Here is a 15417-nt window from a genome sequence, read left to right as displayed (position 1 = left end):
CTCCCTCCCTCAGTTCCAGGGGTTGCTATTAACCAAGATCAGTGCACAGAGTGACTGCAACACCCCTTATGAACTCAGCCTCAAGTATCCCAAGAGCAAGCAATAGAAGCAAAGCCAAGGATCCCAGGCTACAGGGAGAAGTGGGGAGCCTACGCTTATGGGCAAGGTCTGAAATCAGACCTCAAGGTCAAGGCCCAAGCAGCCCAGAGGCAGCAGGACTGAATGTATGTTCAGTAAGGTGGCCAGACTCTGGTGATGATTTGAGCTTTTTTCACTCAGACATTATTACAAAACATGCTTCACCATTTACTACAGGCCGGCACTATTCTAAATACCACATTAGCTCATCTAACAGGCACCGAGAAGCCTGCACCTGTTATCATGCCCTTCCTACAAATGCCACTTGATATTCTTACTGTCTCCAACTAGAAACTAACACAGGTCACCCCAAGTAACGGAGTAAGTAAATGAGCAATGTAAGCAGTTTAAAAGTCAAAAGGAGAGCCTGGGAGATGGCACAGAAGGCAAGGGTGCTTGTTGGCAAGGTTGGATCCCACATGGATGAAAGAAAAACCTGACTCCCCAAGTTATCCTCACCTCCATATGTCTCTCTGTCTGTCTGTCTCTCTGTCTCTCTCTGTCTCTCTGTCTCTCTCTCTCTCTCTCTCTCTTTCTCTCTCTCTCTCTCTCTCTCTCTCTCTCTCTCTCTCAAGAAGGAGAAGCTGAAGCCAGAGAAGGGAAGAGAAAGCCACCACAGTCCCTCAGGTGGTTGAAGGCAGGTCCAGCCTGCCAGACTCCAGCCTCCGCTCCTCCCCTTGCTGGCTTTACTGTTCACTGTACTCTCAGGAGGCCAGGGAGGTCAGAGGACCTGGAGGGGATGGCTTGTCCCTTTGTAGGGAGCACTGATTCCTGGGTGAGTGAGGACCTCCAAGGGGAGCACCTACCCACACTTCCCTGTTGGCATGATCCCTTTGCCTGGTTACCTCAGTCCATGGGAGCGTCTTGGAGCTACACCCTCGTCTTGTTCGTTTGTTTCTTTGTTGACCACAGTCTCCTTAGGTAGCCCAGGCTGGGCTTGAACTCGAGATCTTCCTGTCTCATGATGAACCCAGGTAACACTATTATGAAGGAGCAGAGGGCACCGGCAGGATGTCCATGGCATCCTGTCTATGGCATCGAAGTCGTGCTATTCAGCTGCCTGGAATGTGACAAGGTTGGGCTCTATAGGACATGTGACAAGGTTGGGCTCTATAGGTGACCATAAAACTAACAGCAGCACAGCAAACAGACTTGTCAGGTGGTCTTGGGCAGGTCCAAGTCCCTCTTGGCTTCAGCTAGACGGGGGCTCTCAATGGAGTCACATGACCTCCCAAGGAGCCTGGAGAGCTGATGAGATAATAGAAATAGGTTCTGGGAAGACTACCAAAGCCCCCAGAACCAAAGATCCTTAGGAGAACATGGCTGAATTATCAAGACCTTTTAAAAATGCCTTCCATTACTCTTAAGAATACAGAGGCTGGGAGTGAGGTGGGTGCCATGGAACTGGGCAAGAATGGCTTCCTGAGCCCCCTGAGGCAGAGCAGGGAGGAACATTCAGAAACACCTCCAAAGGGGTTGGGGATTTAACTCAGTGGTAGAGTGCTTGCCTAGGAAGCGCAAGGCCCTGGGTTCGGTCCCCAGCTCCGAAAAAAAAGAACCAAAAAAAAAAAAAAAAAAAAAAAAAAAAAAAAAAAAAGAAACACCTCCAAAACTGCTCTCTAGACTTGGTAATAAGCACTCTCACATCCTCTGTAAACCTTCAATCAACTCGCCAGTTTCCCTTCCTTTGTTCCCAGAGGGGTGGTGAGAAGTCAGCCAGGAGGAAACACACTGACCCCTCAACCACTAGTTTGTCCAAAGCAGCACACCCCAGAACAAGCTCTACCATCCCAGCCTCAGGACCCACCATTTGACTTCAATCCCTCAGACAGCTACATGGGGTGCCAGTATCAACGAATGTAGAGGAAACTAGGGGAAAGGCTGAAATCTCTACCCAGCACTGTCTCACGGGGCACCTCACCTCACCTGTCCTCATCTGGGTCACAGGAATAAGTAAACGGATGTCTTCCTGCAGTGGGCAAACAAGCGAGGGAAATGATACACCAGGGCTCTGTGCACAGAGAAGAACGAAGCATTGGGTGACAGTGCCCTCAGGGAAGAGGGGAAAACCAATGTAAATAATCTTACATGAGAACAGCAGTCAGGCAGTGTGTGGTAGTGGCTCCCACCCTTAACACCAGCACTCGGGAGGCAGAGGCAGGCAAAGCTCTGAGTTCGAGGCTGGCCTAGTCTACAGAGTGAGTTTCAGGACAGCCAGGGCTACACAGAGAAACCCTGACTCAAAAAACAAGCAAACAAACAACAAAGGACTAGCATCCAGGAAAGCCCACTGTCACCCAGTCCTTGCTGGTAACTCCCTGTGTGCCCAGCACATCTCCTAGCTGCACTCGTGTGCACTGGTTCAACCCGTGGAGGACCACTTGTGGCTAAAGGATGGGCTGCGGCTATGTGGTTTCAATGTCACAGTTCTACCAGACTCCAGGGTCCCCACTCTCCAGTACTTTTGCCAAACTTTCTCTGTTCTGCCTCAACTATGGTGGCACTGAGAAGCAGAGGGGTCTGCTAGACACTATCCATATGTGATGGGCAAAGTCCAGTCCAGCCACTAGCCCCACAAAGGCACCAGAGAAGGGTTGCCAAGAGGAAGGAAGGCAGTAATTCCAGAGTGACATGGGGGTGGGCGGGGTTGTCTAAAAGTTATAGAAGACAAGCTGCACCTAACCTGGGAGACATTGAAAGGCAGTGTTGAAAGAGAGGACATTAAGGATTGCCTCTGCAATTGACACCTGAATACAACAGAAGACACATCCACAGCCCATTCAAAGTCATTCTTGTTCCATTCTCTCGCGCACCCATAATGGTGTTAACACGCACACGCACACTCATGCATAAACATAGATGAATGAGGGAAATGAGGCTCGGTGACCGCAGATAAGAAGGCCAGCCAGAGCAAGCCAAGAGCGGTTCAAGGCCGGTTGGAACCCAGCTGAGATTCAGTCTGTTATGGGAGGCAGGGGGTTGTGCTTCTTTATGAAACTCCCCACTTTCAGTCCTGCTGGTCCCTGGCCCTCCTCTCCCCTTCACCACACCCCATGCACATATGTGCACTCAGCCAGGCCCTGGGGCCCGATCAGAAGGGACCCACCCTAGGAGGGACGGCCAGCAGAGCTGAGCTGCACGTCTCTGCAAGAGTCAAGGATGAATCCTCACTCTGGGCCTCTGAGTCCTGATAACCTCGACCTCCCTGCTGTAAATCTGCTCTCCCATCAACTGCACAGGGCCGCCAGTCTCTCCCATCTCCTTCCTCTGCCCCTCACCCTCCCCAGGGTGCTGTTAGCTCAGCCTTTCCCATCAGTGGCTCAGGAATGATGGGAAGTGCTTCTGGCCAGGAACTGAGAGGAGGCTGCTCTGGGGAGGGAGGAGAGGGGACATCCTTGGGGGCCAAGGATCAAGTCTGTGTATCCTGAGTCCCAGGCAGCCGGGAGCACTGAGGCCTTATAGATGGAGAGACAGAAACTCGGAGAGAAGAGAACAGAGAAGTATCTGGGATTGGTTGGCATGTCACAGGTACCTTGCGAGATACATTTAGCAGGCTGAACTAAGTACCATATCCTAATCCTGAGGTATGATGGGGGGACTCCACACCTGGGGTCTGACTAGTTAAGAATCTTGCATGGGGAAAGCCTCCTGAATTATGTGGGTGGCCCTACAGCGATTGCTAGGTCAGAGAGAAATGACAGGTTTAGAGTCACTGGAAGATCCTCTGCTGCTGGCAGTTAACATGGAGGGTAAGGCCAGGAGCCATGGAACACAGGCAGCGTCTAGAAACCAGTGAAGACAGGGATGGCATTCTCCCCTTGCGTCTCCAGTAGGGACGCAGTCCTGCTGACCCACCTTAGGACTATTGACCTCCGGAACCTTAACAGAAGAAGCCTTGACTCTACTGAAGCGGCTCAGTGTGTATTTCAGGTGAAGCAACAGCAAGGCTGAGAGAAAAGCTGACTCAGGTGGGTCCTGTATATCACACACCACACTGGCTGCTAGGTATACTCATTCCGAGTACAAGCTGACCTAGCCATCCTCCTAGATTCTCCTGGAAGTCGGGTAGAATCCGCTCCTCTTCTAAAGCAACGGTGTCTAGGGCATTTGAGAAGGAAAAGACCCAGACCAGGGTGGTGAGCCTCTGACCCCACCTCAGCCTCCATAGCTCATCTCCCCTTCTCCCAATCCCTTGTCTCACTTCAGCTTCTCTCAAGATTTGTCATCAATGACTGTAAATTACTGTTTAAAAAAAAAAGCAGACGGTGATCCTGCTGCTTAAGCAGCATGTGCAGCACCCAGCACCCAGCACCCAGCTCCCAGCACCCAGTTCCCAGCACCCACCACCCACCACACACCTCCCACCGTCATATCTTGTATTATTGCTCATTCAGAATCCTCAGGGAGCCACTGGTGACTCCTCAGATCCTGTGTTCAGGCCTAGCTATGCCTGTCCTTCCCCTCAGAGCACTCTTGTACTGTCCATTCCTTGCTAGCTGTTTCCCTGCTATGAACTACAGCCCTCACTAACCCAAAGGCAATGTCTGTGTGGTGGCCAGAGTGTCCCAGCGATGTGCTGGTGCTCAGTGTAAGTCACTTCACACTGGCTTATGCTAGCTCAGTACTGAAGGCTGTACTCGTCACTCAGCAGAGGGAGGAGGTGATCTGACCCTTGTGCAGGTGAGGGCAGGGAGACTCAGCTGGGAAGGGTGACTTCCTTTCATACCCAGCTAAGCATGAACCAGCACTCAGGCTAGCTTCAGAACCTATGGGCTCCCACTACAGACCCTGGGCAGCTCCCTATGGAATGTTCAAAGGCAAAAAAGTCCTGAAGGCATCAGCATTTGAGGAGGAAGGAGAACCACATGGAAAGCATGTTAAAGTCAAGCTGGGCCCTCATCGAAGTCAAGGGGATGCTGGGAATTTCTTTCCTAGCACCATAGTGTGTGTGAAGGGGATCTCGGTCACTTACCACCATTAAAAAACAAAACAAAACAAAACAACTTTTTATGCAGACCTAGGGATTCGAACTCAGGTCCTCCTGCTTTCACAGTAAGCACTTTACCCTCTGAACCATCACTCCAGTCCTAGCAGCTGCACTTTTAAAAATGGAGATGCCAATGCTGTGGCCCAGGGACACGAAAAACCCAGTATTCTCCACCTTGTATTCAGGCCTCCGCCCTCCGTGCACAGAAAAGGAGTCTGAGGGAACAGAATACTGGAGTAGGGAGGGAAGAAAAAAGGAAATCTTTCCCCAGGCTATCTTGTTAGATTTCCTAACGCTCTGTCCAGACAGACTCTCTACCCTTATTACAGAGGTAACAGCGATTCGCCAAAGTAGGTAAGATGGCCAGTCACCGCCAGAGGTTGGTGGAGGCCCCATGGTTTCACCCCACATGTGGGTGAAACCCTGCTTCAGTCATGGCTGCATTCCACATCCTGCTCACCCAGAGAACACAGCCAAACCCCTAGGTCCCTCAGAGCCTCAGAACCCGCTCGTCCCCCTACATGGCCTACTGCTTCTCAGGCCCAAGTCTATAGCACAGAAGCCAGAACTCAGGTGAAGAGGCCAGGGCTGGTGTCCTTCTGGCAGTTCAGGGTGCCCATCACCTGACTGGAGCTTTCTTGCACATCTAGATCCCTCTCTGCTGCCACTGAAGTGGGAATACTGTAGGCATCGGGACACCCGGGAGAGCTTGCATGGATGGGTTGATCTGGCTGTGCTGATCGCGTGGGAGCGCCTTCCTATCTGGCTTACCTGTCCAACTCTTCCTCATCCTACAAAACCCATGCCAGCTCTACCTCCCCCGGCAAGAACTCCTGAGGCCTCTGTTTGCCCTCAGCAGCTCGGCCACCCTGGCTGCTTCTCCACCATATTTTCTAAGCAGCTGCACTCCCCTGGCACAGTGCAAGGTGCTGAGGCTTCGAGGTCGAGCCTTGGCTCTATCAGGCCAGGGCGCTTGTCTGCTTTATCCATGTAATGGCAACCAGACAGAACCAGTGAGGGTCCCCAGTGGGTAGGGGGGGGACCTGGGCTGGGAATCTGTACTCAGCTTCTACTCGGGTCACTACTGAGGTTGAAGGCCTCCCGCTGCCCTCAGGCCTAGAGAGTAGAGGTGCTGGATGAGGCCTACCAATCTATTACCAAATAAGGACAAGGTCTTTATGAGCATTTCCAGAAAACAGAGGCCCCACAGAGAAAGGATGCGCCCAGAGTCCACCCAGAGCAGCCCCGGAATGACTGGTGGCATCCTCGGCAGGTGTGGGTTTTATGCTGAGGAGAGAGCAAGCAGGTGGCTTGCCCCACCCTGAGGACTCCCTCCTTGGGTCCCTCCAAAGGGCCAAAGGCATCAAAGTCCACTCTGGGAAGCCACAGCCCACAGAGGCTCTAAGCAAGAGGATCGCTGCTGCTGCCTGAGGTGGACTGAGGCTGGAGTAGAGCCAGACTGGCAGAGGAAACATCTTGAGCGACACTGGGAGGAAGGGAGGAGGAATGAGAGGGAGGAAAGAGCCAGACACACAAAGTCCTCCGCTTCGCCTCCTTCCAACCAAAACAGAATTCCAGGCAGGCTGAGACCTGTGAGGAAGGAGATGGGGGAAGAAGCTAGGGTCTCAGAGGCCGTGGCGAGACACCAGCCCTGGGGCTGGAGCCTCTGGAAGCCCATTAAATCCTATTAAATACCTCACCGATGTACCTAACACTTCCCTAAGCCCCAGACCCAAGGTCTGGGCTGAGTAACAACTCAGTGGAATTAGCACGAAATCAAAAATATCACGGTGTAAAACTATTCTGATGGGGGTGGGTGGGTAAAAGCATAGCCTCTGGGGAAGCCCCAAGCCACTGGCGATCCAAGAAGCCCAAAGGAAGGAGTGCAGGTTGAGACAACACTGGGCTCCAGACAAGCAGAAACTGGTCTGTGCCTCAGGCGCGAGGCTGTTACCCAGTGGGATGACAGGCTGGAATGAAGAGACCAGAGGAGGCAAGGGGACTGAGGAGGAGGGGGCATCATCTTTGTCAATGCCCTTCACACTGACACGCACAGATAGACACACACAGAGACAGACACACAGGGACACACACATATACAGAGACACAGACACACAACTGCTGGTCTGAAAGGTTTCTTAGGACCAGGTTCTTCAGCACCATCAACTGAGTTGCAGAATGGGGTTCTTTTGCAAGCTATTTCTTCTCAGAGCCAGATGTCCTAGTTCAACTCCATCCCCACCCCTCCACACCCCCTACACCCCACCACCATCACCACTAGAGTAGTCGGGAGGCCTCCCTCTCATGGCCCATGCCTTTAGGAATACCTCAAATACCTAGCACAGATCACAGAGGAACTGTGGGAAAGGACCACAATCCCTCTCCTGAAAGCAGGAAGCAAGGCCCTGCAGGACCGATGCTCAACCAAGGAGTATAGGTGACTCTTACAACTGTTCCAAAGTGCTAGGATGCTCAGTGGTTAGCCTGAGGAGCCAGGAAAGTCTCCCCTGCAAAGGAGTTATGCACTAAAGGGGGACAGGGTGGGGATGCCTCCTGGAGCGCAACTCACAGCAAGGAGAGTCAAAGGTGCTCAGCCACCAAGCCTGGTGACCTGAGTTTCATAGCTGAGTTCCCGAATAGTAGGTGAGACCTGACCTGCTCATTGTCCTCTGACCTCCTCCCACCAGCCATAAGGGAAGCCACTAGACAGGAAATAAGATCCGCCTGGCAGTGTCGAAGCCTAGTTGTGTTGAACGTATAGGTACAGGCTAGAGACACACGGCCAAGAATTCATACCAAGACTCGTAAACCTTCCTTCTGAATGGTGGGATCAGGGGTGACTGTCATTTTCTTTGTCCGAGTGAGAAGGACTGCTGCTGCTTAATTACTGAGCGAGAACATTAATGCCTTCAGCTGTGCCCTCAGAACTGGGGCCACATCACCCCACGCCCACATCTAAGGGAAGCCTGCACCAAGGCACTAGCTTTGGGACAGTATCTCTTAGCCTTCCTGTTCACTATTAGTGCCCTGATATGAGGACTGCACCCTGCAAATGAAGGCGCTCATGGCTGCTTGCTGAAGGAACAAACGTGCTCCCGAGACCATAGTGCTCTCCTTTATCTGTGTCAAGTGAAGATGAGGTCTGTCCCACCTTCTGGGTGAGGGTCAGAACCTGGTACCAAGGTGCTACTAAGGCCTGTGGATGAAGAAAGGGCTCAGTAAATGGACTCCCTACCCAAAAGTCCTCCCTGGCCCAAGGATGCCAAGTTCCTGAGGCATGGGGTTGATGAGAGGAGGGTGGGCACAAGGGAGAAGATTGGTCAGGTGTTCTAGAATACAGAAAGCTTGATCCAACCAGACCTGACTCCTGCTTCCTCAGGTCCTTCTCTTTCCACTGTGGCTTGGTCCATTAGGGACACTCAAGGCCCTCACAGAGGAGAACAAGCTCTGGAAGGTTCCAGCTGCCGTCCTCACTCCAGATGTACTTTACTTTGTTTTGTTTTATTCTATTTTGTGATAGGGTCTTACTGTGGCGCCCTAACCAGCCTGGAATTTGCTACATAGACCAGTATGGCTTCAAACTTGTGGTAATCCTCCTGCCTGTCTCCCAAGTGTGGTATCGTCACACCCAGCTCACGTACTATTTGCATAGTTTTGTTTTGAGACAAGGTCTCATGTAGCCCAGGCTAACCTTGAACTCCTTATTGCCATGCTTACAATCCCTGAGAGCTCACTCAGATGACTGACAGACACCACTCTACCCACGCCCACCCCGTGCTACATGTAGCAGGTTTTGGAAGGAGAAGGGAACAGGTGCCTTCCTAGCATGGCTCTTCTGACTGAGGTCAGGAGAGCCCCTGGTACAGCAGAAGGAAGCCAGTGGGTGCACACTGAGGTGGTCAGGAAGCAGGGGAGATACAAGCCTTATAACCACTCAGCAACCTGAGTGGGGAGACGGGAGTGCACCTGAGGAAGACTTTGCTGGGAGTGACTTGTAGCCAGGTGACTCCATGTGTCAGTTTTTACCACTGAGGGTAAGCGAGGGTGCCAGATTGGCAACTGAAGGTGCAGGAAGAGAAGTTCAAACGGACATCTTCAGGGCTGGGCAGAACATGGAGGAATGGCAGCTGAAGGAAGACTGTTCTGTCCTGGAGGGCTAAGGGCCCACTGAGCCTCAGTGGTTTGTGGACCAGCATGAGGAAGTGAAACAGAAATAGCCTTGTCCGAAGAAGATGGGGACCCTGTTCTCCACCACTGCTGGCCAGGCAAAAACTACATCCTTCACCCCAACTCCTACCCTGCTGCCAAAATGGCAGCCCCCCCCCCCAAAGTTGTTATCAATCAAGTCTCAGTAGGCGTGAGAGCTCAGGTCATTCCAGACCAGGAGATTGAGACAATTGAACAGGTGCGGCCAGGAGGCACAAGAGCCCACCCCCTCTAAGCTTGCTGGTCTCTTCCTCAACAACACCAAGTACTTCTCAGGACCTCTAGGGACTTCTGAGACCCTGCAGATCTCAATCCTCTGCACTCTGTCATCAGCCTCTGCCAGTGCTCATAACTGCAGCAGAAGCAACTCAGCTCTGTGGTGTTGCAAGGGCTGGAAGATAGAAAAATGCAGGGAACCAATCTGAACTGTCCATACAAGGCAAGGAAACCAAAGCCCCGGGGCTTTGCTGCTGGCCTCCTCAAGCCTTGTTCCCCAGTTCCTAAGCCCAGTCCATTTCAAAACCATTAGAAGTCCCGCTGGGTCCCAAGGGAGGCGCCTGCTTAGCCAGACCTGGAGAAGCAAGGGGTGCGGACTTTTCATCAACAGCCTGGGCTGCAGGTGCAGCGGGCTGACTCGTCTCAGGATGTGAGGCGTTCCTGAGAGCAGGCTCTGAGTCAAGCCTGCAGCTGTGTCTCCAGAACCCTGCCCCAGCCTGGCTCCCTGTGGGTGCCCAGCAAATGAACAAATAAATAAAACCATGAATGAGTGATAATAACAGCTACTGGTGTGGAGTTCTTTCAAATATTAACTCATTTAATTCTCAGGAAAGCGTTAAGATTCTCATAATAGAAGATTCAAATTTCCATAATAAAACTGTATTATTCCCACTTTCTAGGCAGGGAAACTAAAACAAATACATGAACCAGGATGACACGCTTTGTCTAAAGTTATTAAGGTTTTTATTTTTAAGATTTTTTTTTAATGGGCTGGAGAGATGGCTGCTCCCAGAGGTCCTGAGTTCAATTCCCAACAATCACGTGGTGGCTCACAACCATCTGTAATAGAATCTGATGCCCTCTTCTGGTGTGTCTGAAGACAACTACAGTGTACTCACATACATTAAACAAATAAATCTTTAAAAGCCAGTGGTAGCACACACCTTTAATCCCAGCACTCAGGAGGCAGAGGCACAGGCAGAGGCAGGCAGATCTTGAGTTCGAAACCAGCCTGGTCTACAGAGTGAGTTGCAGGACAGTCAAGGTTACACAAAGAAACAAATATAAACAAGGCATATCTTGTTTATCTTGTATGTATGTATGTGTGTCTGTGTGAGTGTATGTGCACATGTGTGTGCACGTGTCCAACAGGCACTAGATCCCTGGGAGCCAGACCTCTGGGAGCCACCTGACGCTAGCTCTCATGGCTGAACAGTAAGTACTCTTGACCACTGAGCCCCTGAGAACTCTTGACCTCTCCAGCCCCTGAGAACTGTTATGGTTTGGACGTGACTTGAGCACTTCCCCCTAGGACTCAGGTATTGAGGTTTGTTCCTAGGGTGGTGGCATTGAGAGGTGATGGCCCTTTAAGAGGTAGAGTTGGCTGGGAGCATGCTCCGTGGTAGAATATTTGCCTTGTGTACACGAAGCCTGGGCAAAAGGAAGGAAGGGAAAGAAAGAAGGTAGCGGAAGGCAGCAAGGAGGCTGAGGGCACTGGCCTCTGGAGGGAATAAGTTAGTTCTTGAAAGAGTGAGGTGTGAGCTATGGAGACAGTTCAGTCAGCTGGGAAAGCAGACAGACCCATGTGGAAAAGGCTGCATCATGGTGCTTCCTTATAATCCCAACACAGATGGTTCCCCAGAGCTCACTGGTAGCCAGTCTGGACTACTAGGTAAGCTCTAGGCCAGTAAGAGACTCTGTCTCACAAAACAAACAAACAAAAACAGGGTGGATGACTCCTGAGGAATGTTCAGAAGAACAGCTCTGGTCTCCATACACGTAGGCAGGGGCACCCACACACTTGTGTACCCACATGAACACGCACACACTGTCACAAAGAGTTGTTAGGATAAGTAAGCCAGACCCGAGTGGCTCTCTGGCTCCCAGGCTCACCGTGATGTCATGCATCAAGAGGCCTTCACAGACCTAGCCCAGGCCAGTGCTATATCTTGGGATCTCCGGAACTGTGAGCTAGATAAGTCTCAGGCATTCTGCTACAGCAACAGAAAACACACCGACACCAAGAACTTTGGTCTTGGCCACTATCAAACGGCTCCGGCCTCTTAGACCTGAGCTCTGCTTTCTTCAACAGCTTCAACCTAAATCCCAGATCTCCCCTGCCTCTCCCCCCAAAAGGAAGCCACCGTTCTCATGATGATCGTTGTCAACTTAAAACACAAACTTACAGAGACGAAATTCACATAGCATGCCATTAACATTTAAAATGAAGTATCCAAGCCAGCCCCAGTGGCACATGCCTATCGTCCCACGCAGGTAGGAGAAGCAAAAGGATCATGAGTTTGAGGTCAGCCTGAGATACACGGTAAGACCCTATTAATCAATCAAGATCCATCCATAAGATCAACAGGTTGCTGTAAGGAACCAGTAAGTTAGGAACCAGGGAGATGGGTCAGTTGGTAAAGCACACACCACACAGACATGAGGATCTGAATTTGATCACCCAGAACTTCATCCCCCCCCCAAAAGAAAGCCAGGTGAGTTCCTATAACCCCAGCACCAGGGAGGTAAGGAGAGAAGGGTCCCTGGGGTTCAGTCAAACCGATGCACTCCAGGTTCAGGAAGTGACCCTGTCTCACAAGAGAAGGTGGACAGCAACTGAGGAAGAGAGGGAACATTTACCCCTGGCTTCTATATGTACGCAAACATGTTAGTTGATTAACAATTAAAATTCAGCCTCTGTATGAAATAGCCATCGGCAGTCAGCACCTTTGCACAGCCCCCCAAAATCCTTACCCATTAAAGTCTTTCCTCCCCACCCCCTCATGCGGGCTATCCATGTCATGGACTCACCTGTTCTAGAATTCTGAAATATAATATGTGGCCTTTGGTACCCAGCTTCTATCTCTTAGCATTCTGCCTCCATAATGATTCACCCAATACAGCCTGAGTTAGGGTCCCACTGCCTTTCATTGAATAACATTCTAGATACCACGCTGCCTATCTACACATCTGTGACCAGGATTTGGTCCCCTAGTTAGATATTAACTGTAACTCCCGCCTTGGCCCCACAAGTAGAGATCATTTTGTTCCCATCTCCAGGAAGAAACACTAATGGTCACCTGGGGTACAGGTTATAACTTAAACTAAAACCTCTGGCCTCTGAAACAGATGCCTTCCTAGTGTGGTGTCCTCCCAGCATTCCTCACTCCACACATCTGTTCTTCTCTGTGTCTACACCCCAGGGTCCCAAAGGGGGCTGACATCATATGCACAGCTTAAGCTAAGGGCAGACTCCACTACAGCCCAAAGCCACAGAGATCAGAGGGCTGCAGCCCCACCCTTGGGGACCAGCTCTTGCTCAACCAAGGTTTTCCTGGATCCAAGGCCAGAGGCCAAACACCCCAATGTGTGAGGCAGGAATCTGCAGTAGTGACCAGAGCCTTTCACCCCTCCTGTCATCTTCCTCTGCACGAGGAAGGTGGCCCCCAGCAGATGGCCCTAGAGATCCTTGAGCAAGACTAGTGAGCTGACTGCACAGGTAACTGGAAAACACAGAACCAGCATGGACCGGACGGGCACAGAGCAGTCGCTAATGAGGGGTTCTCCTCAGCCAGTGCCTTCACTTCTCAATCTTTAAACATCCTTGGTCTAGAATCCCCGCTACCTCTTCCTGCCATCTAGCCTTGGATGGTGCCAAATTGCACCTCCTCTGAGACACCTAGCCCAACAGCAGGAGACAGGTTGATGATCTCTAATTTGAAAGTCCTAAAGACTCCCAAATCTGAAACTCTGTGAGCATCAAGAGGCCGCAAGGGGAAAACTGCAAACCTGACCTCAGGCAAAGGGACTCGGTGAAAGCAAAGGGACACTGAATGGTATAAAACTGGAGCTAGGGTTGTAGCTCAATGTTAGGGCACTTGCTCAGTATCCACAGGTCCCTGGGTTCAGTACACACACATACACACACACACACACACACACACACACACACACACACACGAATGCACACACCCCTACCTATAAAATCATCATTATAAGGGAAACATAACACAAGTGAATTTCATGTTAATTTGGGTCTCATCCCCAAGAAATTTTATGACGTATATGCAAATGTTCCAAACTCTCAAACCTAAAACATTTCCCAAGCACGAAGGGTATTCAGCCTGTATAGAATTCCAGATCTGGGGAGTCGAGCAACGTGGCTGTCCTTGAGGTGTTCCCGCTGACACTGTTCCCAGCCAGACCATCCCCGAGTAACACACAGGTGCAGTTTGACCACCAGAGACCCTCAGAGACCATCTCCTTCCTCTGTTTTGGGACAGGGCCTTCAAACTCCCCACCTCTGTAACCAAGGCTGAGCCCTAGAACATCGCTTTTAAGACAAGGTCTCACTAAGCAGACAGGAAGCAAATAAGAACAGCAGCCCTGCTGCAGAGCCTGGGGGCCCATCAGGCATCAGCCCTGTACACAGGTAACTAAGGAGGCTGAGAGTGGGAGACGGTGCCTTCCCCAAGGACGAGCACACTGTTTGGTTATCCAATACTAATGGTCAGCCCTAAAAACATATACACAGCAACACACTGAGCAGGTCACACTTAGGAATATTAATACATACACATATATACACGTATAGACATATATACACGTAACAGCAATTAATGAAAAGAGGCCATGAATATGAGATTTACTTATGTACTACATATAAGTACACTGTAGCTGTCTTCAGACACACCAGAAGAGGGCATCAGATCCCATTACAGATGGTTGTGAGTCACCATGTGGTTGCTGGGAATTGAACTCAGGACCTCTGGAAGAGCAGTCAGTGCTCTTAACCACTGAGCCATCTCTCCAGCCCGAGGCCATGAATTTGAAAGAGAGCAAGGAAGGGTACATGAGAGGGTGTTGAGAGAGAGAACAGAGAAAGAGAAATGATGTAATTATATTATAGTCTCAAAAAGGAGGAGAAGTAATAATAATAATAGGGCTGGAGAGATGGCTCGCAACCATCTGTAATGGGATCCAATGTCCTCCTCTGGTGTGTAATTAAATCTTTTTTAAGTAATAATAACAATAACAATAACAATAATAATAATGATCTGTGTAGCTAGAACTGGCTATGTAGACCAGGCTGGCCTCAAACTCAGAGATCCACCTGCCTTTGGCTCCTGAGTGCTGGATTCAAGGAGTGTGCCAGCGCACCCAGCATTCCCTCTAACTTCTGATCCTCTTGTTTCGAGTAGATGGCCAACGTGACCAGTTTATGTGGCACTAGAACTGAACCAGGACTTCATGTAAGCACACTTCCAACTGAGTCAAATGCATGGCCCCAAGGCCACCACCTTGTGCCTACAAATTGAGTCACCTTAGAAAACCCCTTCCTGGGGGAACAAAATACTCATGGGAGGTAGAGGGTGGGAGGGACTTGGGAGGAAGAGAGGAAGGGGATGGGAAAAGGGGGGCCAGGATCAGATATGGGAGGAGCCGGGGATGATATACAGAGGATCAGGAATTTGAATAGAGGTGTGTAGTAATGGGGGATGGAGAACTGGGGGTAGCCACAAGCAAGTCCCAGATACCAGGAAAACAAGAGGATCCCAGGACCCAACAGGGATGAGATTAGCTGAAATGCCCAACAAAGGGGAGGGAGAACCTGTAGAGACCATATGCAGAGGTTAGGCAAGGGTGGGGCCGCCCACTCTTCTCAAAATTTTAACCCAGAATTGCTCCTGTCTAAAGGAAATATAGGGACAAAGAGTAGAGCAGAGACCAAAGGAAAGGCCATCCAGAGGCTGCCCCACCTGGGGATCCACACCATATACATAATCAGACACCAAACCCAGACACTATTGCTGATGCCAAGAAGTGCTTGCTGACAGGAGCCTGATATGGATGTCTTCTGAGAGGCTCTG

The 15417-nt window shown here is 50.8% G+C and overlaps 1 protein-coding gene across 19 annotated transcripts in view; it reads right to left on the bottom strand.

Annotated features, from left to right (window-relative positions):
- The window catches only part of Arrb1 (arrestin, beta 1), a 90470-nt gene that overhangs the window by 56394 nt on the left and 18659 nt on the right, over positions 1-15417 (bottom strand). For 2 of the 19 annotated variants that reach the window (XM_087633334.1, XM_087633251.1), the window contains exon 1: positions 984-1214. In XM_087633334.1, coding sequence (XP_087489460.1) covers positions 984-1162 — 179 coding nt within the window. In that variant the 5' untranslated portion in view covers positions 1163-1214. 19 annotated transcript variants of the gene reach the window in all.

This window comes from Rattus norvegicus, chromosome 1, assembly GCF_021556685.1.
Source record: "Rattus norvegicus strain SHRSP/BbbUtx chromosome 1, alternate assembly SHRSP_T2T, whole genome shotgun sequence".
Taxonomy (NCBI): domain Eukaryota; kingdom Metazoa; phylum Chordata; class Mammalia; order Rodentia; family Muridae; genus Rattus; species Rattus norvegicus.
The sequence above is the reverse complement of the archived record's forward strand: the minus strand, read 5'-3'. Positions and strand labels throughout refer to the sequence as shown.